At 52.4% G+C, this 9,688-nt stretch overlaps 1 protein-coding gene across 1 annotated transcript; it reads right to left on the reverse strand.

Annotated features, from left to right (window-relative positions):
- Positions 1-461: 461 nt before the first annotated feature.
- On the reverse strand, positions 462-7,141 carry LOC144488345 (elongation factor 1-gamma-like). Its single transcript, XM_078206394.1, has 3 exons — positions 6,949-7,141; positions 4,069-4,193; positions 462-787 (listed from the first exon to the last, which is right to left on the reverse strand). Exons 1-3 carry the CDS (start codon positions 7,109-7,111, stop codon positions 629-631), a joined length of 447 nt encoding a protein of 148 aa, XP_078062520.1. The 5' UTR covers positions 7,112-7,141; the 3' UTR covers positions 462-628.
- Between the last annotated feature and the right edge of the window lie 2,547 nt (positions 7,142-9,688).

Below are 9,688 nucleotides of genomic sequence, written 5' to 3' on the forward strand. Positions count from 1 at the left end.
GGAGCCGAAAGAGAGAAGGAAAGTTGAGGATTACTCTTATGTTTGGGAAGAGATTGGGGGGGCGGGGAGGAGAGGGGGGGTAGGGAAGGAAGGAATGGTATCCCCCCCCCCCTCCAGAGAGATACGAGAAGAAGAGAAAGGGGGTTCAAAACAGCAAGGGGGGGTCACAGAACCGTCTTCTGAAGTGCAGCGAACGGACGCAGGTGACAGCAGCTGACACCCTGGGCCAGTAAGGAGGGGGAAGGACTGGGTCTGTTTGGGGAGAGCACTGATCAGGGACACACGGATAAACCTGCTCCTCAAAATTCTTTCAGCAGGCAAGGCAAGGCAAGGCAAGCTCAGCTCAGTTCAACGTCAGGTCACAGCCTTCCAACGCAGCAGGATTCCCTCTGCACCGCCACGGAACACCAGCTCAGATTCGGAACCCAGGCTCCGCAACAAAATGGACAAAAGGCAGCAAATGAACTAAGTTTCTTTTTTTATTCTGCATCTGTTATTTAAAAATAGCAGCTGATGTTATTGCCACGTGCACTGGGTGGTGGTGATGGGAGGGGAACGCAGCAGTCTGGCCTGGGCGGCGGGGGGGGGGGGAAACTGCCGGTACTGAACTGGGTACAGAGTCCATCGCTCACTTGAAGATCTTGCCCTGGTTAAAGGATTTGCCCACGTGCTTGAACTCTCCCTCCCAGGCGAAGTATTCCTTCACCATCGTCCTGCACTCCTCACTGTCAACGTCCAGCTTTTGCCAGCTGTAGGACTCGTAGTCCACTTGCCAGTCGGGAGACATCTGAACAGGAAAGCAAAAAAAAATTAAATAAATAAAAACACATCGTAAGCACCCACGCCGACCCCCTTACCCACCGCCCACTCTGCAGCGGACAACGCAGCCGGGGTTAAAGGCCAACGCTTTCCAGCAAGGGCGACTGGTTAGGGATCGACGATGTGGAGGTGCCGGTGTTGGGCTGGGGGTGGGACACAGTAAGAAGTCTCACAACACCGGGTTAAAGTGCGACGGGTTTATTTGGAATCACGAGCTTTCCGAGCGCGGCTCCTTCGTCAGGTGAGTGGAGAGGTTGGCCTGGGCTTGCAAAAACCCTAACTGCCCTGGCTTCAGACAATTCACACCGCTTCAACCTGTGATTATCCCGCTCTCCACACGCACTGTCTGTACCTGCAAAGGCCCGATTGCCTTTAAAGACTTGATTACCTGTAAAGACTCGCATTCCAAACGTTATCTTGCAATTGTGCCCCTGTCTGTATATGCCGTGTTTGTGAAACCCACCTCTCCACTCACCTGATGAAGGAGCAGCGCCCCGAAAGCTCGTGATTCCAAATAAACCTGTTGGACTTTAACCCGGTGTTGTGAGACTTCTTACCGTGAACAAGAACAACAAGAACAAAGAACAATACAGCACAGGAACAGGCCCTTCGGCCCTTCCAAGCCCGCACCGCTCCCCGGTCCAGGATTGAATCCTGAATCCAGGATCCCCGCCCAATTTTCCAGCCTATCTACATCCTAATATCCTATCCACCGAGCTGTCCCTCACAGCTACGATGCTTTGTTCATCACAACCTATTGACTCACCCCCACCCCCCCATTCCAGACCATGTGATCTCCAGGGAGAGGCGTGGTTGGGGATTGGCAGCAGGGACCCTGGTCCCTAGTCCTCCGTCCACCTCAAGAGTTCCAGCAGCCAGGAGCAGTGACACTGAGAGCAAGGGGCTGGACACTAACCCGGAGTCACTACAGATATTCCATTCATTCGATTTGATTTGTTGTCACATGTAAACAGATAGTGAACACGGATTCGTGAAGGGCAAGTCTTGCCTCACAAATTTGATTGAATTCTTTGAGGAGGTAACTAAGCGTGTAGAGGAAGGTCGGGCAGTTGATGTCGTATACATGGATTTCAGTAAGGCCTCATCCACTACTCCACCAATCTTGGTGTCATCAGCAAATTTACTGATAAGGTCCCCCATGGTCGGCTCATGAAGAAAGTAAGGAGGTGTGGGATAGAGGGAAATTTGGCCGATTGGATAAGTAACTGGCTATCTCATAGAAGTGGAGATGCCGGCGTTGGACTGGGGTGAACAACCAAATAAACCTGTTGGCCTTCAACCTGGTGTTGTTAAAACTCTTACTGTGTCTCATCGAAGACAGAGGGTGGTGGCGGATGGAAAGTTTTCAGACTGGAGACCAGTTACCAGCGGTGTACCACAGGGATCAGTGCTTGGTCCTCTGCTATTTGTGATTTTTATCAATGACTTGGAGGAGGGGGCTGAAGGGTGGGTCAGTAAATTTGCTGGTGACACCAAGATTCGTGGAGTAGTGGATGAGGTGGAGGGCTGTTGTAGGCTGCAAAGAGACATAGATAGGATGCAGAGTTGGGCTGAAAAATTGCAGATGGAGTTTAACCCTGATATAAGTGCGAGGTGATTCATTTTGGGAGGACAAATTTGAATGCGGATTACAGGGTCAACGGCAGGGTTCTGAGGAATGTGGAGGAACAGAGAGATCTTGGGGTTCATATCCACAGATCTCTGAAGGTTGCCACTCAAGTGGATAGAGCCGTGAAGAAGGCCTATAGTGTGTCAGCTTTTATTAACAGGGGGTTGGAGTTTAAGAGCCGTGGGGTTATGCTGCAACTGTACAGGACCTTGGTGAGACCACATTTGGAATATTGTGTGCAGTTCTGGTCACCTCACTATAAGAAGGATGTGGAAGCGCTGGAAAGAGTGCAGAGGAGATTTACCAGGATGCCGCCTGGTTTGGAGGGTAGGTCTTATGAGGAAAGGTTGAGGGTGCTAGGGCTGTTCTCTCTGGAGCGGAGGAGGAAGAGAGGTGACTTAATAGAGGTTTATAAGATGATGAGGGGGATTGATAGAGTGAACGTTCAGAGATTATTTCCTCGGGTGGATGTAGCTGTTACAAGGGGGCATAACTATAGGGTTCATGGTGGGAGATATGGGAAGGATATCAGAAGTAGGTTCTTTACGCAGAGAGTGGTTGGGGTGTGGAATGGACTGCCTGCAGTGATAGTGGAGTCAGACACTTTAGGAACTTTCAAGCGGTTATTGGATAGGCACATGGAGCACACCAGGATGATAGGGAGTGGGATAGCTTGATCTTGGTTTCAGACAAAGCTCGGCACAACATCGAGGGCCGAAGGGCCTGTTCTGTGCTGTACTGTTCTATGTACTGGGATACAGTGAAAAGTATTGTTTCTTGCGCGCTATACAGACAAAGCATACCGTTCATAGGGAAGGAAAGGAGAGAGTGCAGAATGTAGCGTTACAGTCACAGCTAGGGTGTAGAGAAAGATCAACTTAATATTTGATTTGATTTATTGTTGTCACATGTATTGGGATACAGTGAAAAGTATTGTTTCTTGCGCGCTATACAGACAAAGCATACCGTTCATAGAGTACATAGGGGAGAAGGAAAGGAGAGGGTGCAGAATGTAGTGTTACAGTCATAGCTCGGGTGTAGAGAAAGATCAACTTAATATTTGATTTGATTTATTATTGTCACATGTACTGGGACACAGTGAAAAGTATTGTTTCTTGTGCGCTATAGAAAGCATACTGTTCATAGAGTACAGAGGTGGGAAGGAAAGGAGAGGGTGCAGAATGTAGTGTTACAGTCACAGCTAGGGTGCAGAGAAGGATCAGCTTAGTGAGCATTGTTAAAGAGTTTAAAAGAGTTAGAATGGAGTTTTAGAAGCGTGGGACGAGATTGAGAGAGAGAGAGAATGGAAAGGCATGCTGGGGACAGCTTGCAAGAAGCGGCCTGACTCCGCCGCCATCTTGAGAAGCAGAGTTGGAAAACTGCAGGCTGAAATCACCCGTTTTCCAACTCTTCAGCGAACTGCACCCTCGCCACAGATCAGGGCCCACCGCCTCGAGGGGCGGAGAGGCGTTCCAAAGCAGTCACTCACTCCTCCGGAATCAAATCAAAGTTGCCCCCTCCCCGGTCGGGACATGTCCCCTTGACCCCGGCCAAAGGGGAACGCAAAGCAACCATTAAATGGAAGCCCCTCTGATTGCTCCCCCGCAGCAAGGTCTTACCGGGAAGGCCAGCTCATGGCCACGGAACACCCAGACCCCGGAGATACTGCTGTCGTTGTTCGCCCCGAACAGGATCACACTGGCAAAGGCGTTCTTGCGGAGCTTGTCCAAGCGCTGGAACATACCTGGAAACAGGAGCAAGTTAACAAGTCAGAGGGGGAAGGCAGCATCGCGGCGGCCAAGACCGACACGGGAGAGGGATAACAAACAGGAAGTGCTGCAAGTACTCAGCTGCACGGGCGCAGAGAGACGCACTGTTAACGTTCCGAGTCTAATAGGACAGAGGGGGTGTGTGTGTGTGTGCGTGCGCGCAGTCCCAATACACAAAGCTGCACTAGTCTGTCCCTCTGCTGAAGGTTAGCACCGCCTGGCTGCACAAGTACCCCTCACTCCCGGGACTCGTGATGACTCTGAGTGAGTTTCCGTCACTCAGTGTGCATAGATGGGTCTTTTTCTGAATGGAGGTCGGTCACCAGTGGAGTGCCCCAGGGATCTGTTCTGGGACCCTTGCTGTTTGTCATTTTCATAAATGACCTGGATGAGGAAGCGGAGGGATGGGTTGGTAAGTTTGCCGACGACACGAAGGTTGGTGGGGTTGTGGATAGTCTGGAGGGATGTCAGAAGTTACAGAGGGACATAGATAGGATGCAAGACTGGGCGGAGAAGTGGCAGATGGACTTCAACCCAGATAAATGCGTCGTGGTCCGTTTTGGCAGGTCAAATGGGATGAAGGAGTACAATATAAAGGGAAAGAGTCTTAGTACGGTAGAGGATCAGAAGGACCTTGGGGTCCAGGTCCATAGGACTCTTAAATCGGCCCCGCAGGTGGAGGAGGTGGTTAAGAAGGCGTATGGTGTGCTGGCCTTTATCAATCGAGGGATTGAGTTTAGGAGTCCGGGGGATAATGATGCAGCTATACAAGACCCTCGTCAGACCCCACTTGGAGTACTGTGCTCAGCTCCGGTCGCCTCATTACAGGAAGGATGTGGAAAAGATTGAAAGGGTGCAGAGGAGATTTACAAGGATGTTGCCTGGATTGAGTGGCATGCCTTATGAGGATAGGCTGAGGGAGCTCGGTCTTTTCTCCTTGGAGAGACGTAGGATGAGAGGAGACCTAACAGAGGTGTATAAGATGTTGAGAGGCATAGATCGGGTGGACTCTCAGAGGCTTTTTCCCAGGGTGGAAATGGCTGCTACGAGAGGACACAGGTTTAAGGTGCTGGGGGGTAGGTACAGGGGAAATGTTAGGGGGAAGTTTTTCACAGAGGGTGGTGGGCGAGTGGAATCGGCTGCCGTCAGTGGTGGTGGAGGGAAACTCAATAGGGTCTTTTAAGAGACTCCTGGATGAGTACATGGGACTTAATAGGATGGAGGGTTATAGGTAGGCCTAGAAGGTCGGGATATGTTCGGCACAACTTGTGGGGCTGAAGGGCCTGTTTTGTGCTGTAGTTTTCTATGTTTCTACCATGGAGGGCAGTGCACCTCGCTAAGGAGGTTAAACGGACTGCAGTCGTACCAGCCTGCACTGCTGGCCTCAGGGCAGCACGGTGGGTTAGCACTGCTGCCTCACAGCGCCAGGGACCCGGGTTCAATTCCTGGCTCGGGTCACTGTCTGTGCGGAGTCTGCACGTTCTCCCCGTGTCTGCCTGGGTTTCCTCCGGGTGCTCCGGTTTCCTCCCACACGCACCTGATGAAGGGGCAGCGCTCCGAAAGCTCGTGCGACCAAATAAATTTGTTGGACTTTAACCTGGTGTTGTGACACTTCTTACTGTGCCTCCCACAGTCAGAAAGATGTGGAGGTTAGGTGGATTGGCCATGCTAAATTGTCCCTTAGTGTCCAAAGATGTGTATGTTAGGTGGATTGGCCACGCTAAATTGTCCCTTAGTGTCCAAAGATGTGTATGTTAGGTGGATTGGCCATGCTAAATTGTCCCTTAGTGTCCAAAGATGTGTATGTTAGGTGGATTGGCCACGCTAAATTGTCCCTTAGTGTCCAAAGATGTGCAGGTTAGGTGGATTGGCCATGCTAAATTGCCCCTTAGTATCCAAAGATGTGCGGGTTAGGTGGATTGGCCATGCTAAATTACCCCTTAGTGTCCAAAGATGTGCGGGTTAGGGGGATTGGCCATGCTAAATTGCCCCTTAGTGTCCAAAGATGTGCAGGTTAGGTGGATTGGCCATGCTAAATTGTCCCTTAGTGTCCAAAGATGTGCGGGTTAGGGGGATTGGCCATGCTAAATTACCCCTTAGTGTCCAAAGATGTGCGGGTTAGGGGGATTGGCCATGCTAAATTGCTCCCCAGTGTCCCGGGATGCGTAGGTTAGAGGGATTAGCAGGATAAATATCTGGGGTTATGGGGATAGGGCCTGGGTGGGATTGTGGTCGGTGCAGACCCGATGGGCCGAATGGCCTTCTTCTGCACCACAGGGATTCTCCGAATCTACGCTTCTGACAGCAATCACACAGGCAGAGAGAAAGATTTTCATGTCTGTAGCACCATTCACAATTCTGGGGTGCCCCGCGGTGCTTTGCAGCCCCAAGTACTTCCCCTCCATTGCAACACGGCAGCCAATGTGCACACAGCAAGATCCCACAAACAGCGACCAGACAATCAAGTTTGAGTAATTGGATAAATATCGGCCCCGAGGACACGGGGGTGAAATCCCCCTTGCCCCCCCCCCCCCCCCCCCCAACTCCTCTCAGGAATGGGCCGCCGGGAATGGTTTCTATCCACCCGAGAGAGAGAGCAGACGCAGCTCAGCGTCTCATCCGAAGAACTCCCTCCACGCTGGAGTGTCAGACGGGATCATGGGGTGGACGGGCGCGCAGGCGCGCGTTCAGAGGCTCCAGAACTCTGCACGAGAACAGCAAGACTCTTACCGGAGATCAGGTTACAGCTCATGAAGGTGAGGCTGAGTTCGGCGGCATACTTGTACTCCCCGTACCAGATGGACCAGCCCTCGCCGTCGAAATGCTCCCAGAAGTGCGGCAACGCGACAGCTAAAGTGTCCTCGTTTGAGTATTTGCGTTTAAACTCGTCCATGACGAAGGAGCTGCAAAGGGAGAGAGATCAGATGTGTCCAGCTACAAGATATATATTCGGACGAAGCAAAATGACTCTTTTGCGACACACGGAACGACAAAGGAACGCATCATTGTTTGCGATTGCGTTGAGGTAATCCGCCCTTGCTCCCCAAACGAGGGCTGGCCACGCGTGACCTGGGGCAACGTCCCCCCCCCTCAACTGCAAGGCACATGTCCTTGCACAGTGCGAACCCCCTGTGGGCGGCACGCTGGTCAGCACTGATGCCTCACGGCGCCAGGGACCCGGGTTCGATTCCCGGCTTGGGTCACTGTCTGTGCGGAGTCTGCACGTTCTCTCCCCGTGTCTGCGTGGGTTTCCTCCGGTTTCCTCCCACAGTCCGAAAGACGTGCTGGTTAGGGTGCTAAATTCTCCCTCAGTGTTACCCCGAACAGGCGTCGGAGTGTGGCGGACGAGGGGGATTTTCACAGTAACTTCATTGCAGTGTTAATGCAAGCTTTATTGTGACTAATAAATAAACTTTACCTTTATTTTACTTTACATCACACGTGGTGATATTCATAGAAATCCTACAGTGCAGAAGGAGGCCATTCGGCCCATCGAGTCTGCACCGACCGCAATCCCACCCAGGCCCTACCCCCACATATTTACCCGCTAATCCCTCTAACCTACGCATCCCAGGATTCTAAGGGGCAATTTTTAACCTGGCCAATCAACCTAACCCGCACATCTTTGGACTGTGGGAGGAAACCGGAGCAAACCCACGCAGACATGAGGAGAATGTGCAAACTCCACACAGACAGTGACCCGAGCCGGGAATCGAACCCGGGACCCTGGAGCTGTGAAGCAGCAGTGCTAACCACTGCGCTACCGTGCTGCCTTGTATTGCCCGCTGCCTCAGCGATGACCGACTGTTATTTAGAGAAAGCTCAGTACTGGCTATAAATATGCTGTGGGACGCCTGGGCCCTACTGGAGAGACAAGCTGCCCCCGGGGGGGGGGGGGGGGGGGGAGCATGAGAGTTCCTGCTCCTTTCCTCAGCCAGTAACAGGCCAAACCAGCGCAGAAAACGGTAGGGTTTCAAGCCTGGGGCGAAGCCACTTTCCCACGACCGTCATGCGGCAGCTTGGGAAGAAGTTCACGCCAGAGTCAGCCTGCCCAGTGTCCACACAAACAAAAACAGAGCTAGCCCCGAGGGGGGAATTAATTACTGTGGGGTATTCTCCCCAACCTTCGCTGACAAAACTGAGCTGCTTCTCTGGAGCGCAAGTTCACAAACGGGCACATTTTACAGGGAGGCGACGGCCCAATGGTATTATCACTAAAACTATCAATCCAGAAACTCAGCTAATGTTCTGGGAGACCCGGGTTCGAATCCCGCCCACGGCAGATGGTGGAATTTGAATTCAATAAAAAAATATCTGGGATTAAGAATCTACTGATTGTCGGGAAAAGACGACAAAAAATACCTTTTAATGCAGAGAAAAGCTTTCAATAATTTGCTCACTTTCAGATTTGATGATATGCAAATGTGTTTCGAGTGACAAGCTTCACAAAGACATTTCTCTGGAATTTCCCAGTGGGGTTCTTCGTGACCATCTTATACCGACAGTCTCTAGTTCATCTCTTACCCCCACGAGGGGGGAAAGGTCTCTCAAAACCTCCCAGTATTTTAAAGAGCTCTATTAGATCACCCCCCCCCCCCCCCCCCCCAAGTAGAGACGAGACGCAGCCTGTCGATCCAGAGATGTGCGGGATTACAATTTATTTATTTTTGTCACAAGTCGGCTTACATTAACGCTGCAATGAAGTTACTGTGAAATTCCCCCAGTCGCCCACACTCCGGCGACTGTGACTGCAAGACCCGAACAGGCGCCGGAGTGTGGGCGACTGGGGGAATTTCACAGTAACTTCATTGCGGCGTTAATGTAAGCCGACTTCTAACAAAAATAAATAAAATAAACTGTAAACCCACACATCTCTGCTATCATCCCGGTAAATGGAGTGGGGGAGAATGTGGGACTCGCTCCCATGGGGAGTGGGGGGAGAATGTGGGACTCACTCCCATGGGGAGTGGGGGAGAATGTGGGACTCGCTCCCACGGGGAGTGGGGGAGAATGTGGGACTCGCACCCACGGGGGAGAAATGTGGGACTCGCTCCCGCGGGGAGAATGTGGGACTCGCTCCCGCGGGGAGTGGGGGAGAATGTGGGACTCGCTCCCACGGGGGAGTGGGGGGAGAATGTGGGACGCGCTCCCGCGGGGAGAATGTGGGACTCGCTCCCACGGGGAGTGGGGGAGAATGTGGGACTCGCTCCACGGGGAGTGGGGGGAGAATGTGGGACTTGCTCCCATGGGAAGTGGGGGGAGAATGTGGGACTTGCTCCCACGGGGAGTGGGGGAGAATGTGGGACTCGCTCCCACGGGGAGTGGGGGAGAATGTGGGACTCGCTCCCACGGGGAGTGGGGGGAGAATGTGGGACTCGCTCCCACGGGGAGTGGGGGAGAATGTGGGACTCGCTCCCACGGGGGAGTGGGGGAGAATGTGGGACTCGCTCCCACGGGGGAGTGGGGGGAG

This window comes from Mustelus asterias, unplaced genomic scaffold (genome assembly GCF_964213995.1).
Source record: "Mustelus asterias unplaced genomic scaffold, sMusAst1.hap1.1 HAP1_SCAFFOLD_1481, whole genome shotgun sequence".
Classification (NCBI taxonomy): domain Eukaryota; kingdom Metazoa; phylum Chordata; class Chondrichthyes; order Carcharhiniformes; family Triakidae; genus Mustelus; species Mustelus asterias.

Excerpts from the sequence above, each read along its gene's own strand:
- LOC144488345 (XM_078206394.1), bottom strand. The coding sequence starts at position 7,111 with ATGGACGAGTTTAAACGCAAATACTCAAACGAGGACACTTTAGCTGTC. Across the intron at positions 4,194-6,948 it reads GAGCTGTAACCTGATCTCCG|GTATGTTCCAGCGCTTGGAC; the intron begins GTAAGAGTCTTG and ends TCCTGTTTCCAG. Across the intron at positions 788-4,068 it reads GCCATGAGCTGGCCTTCCCG|ATGTCTCCCGACTGGCAAGT; the intron begins GTAAGACCTTGC and ends TTTCCTGTTCAG.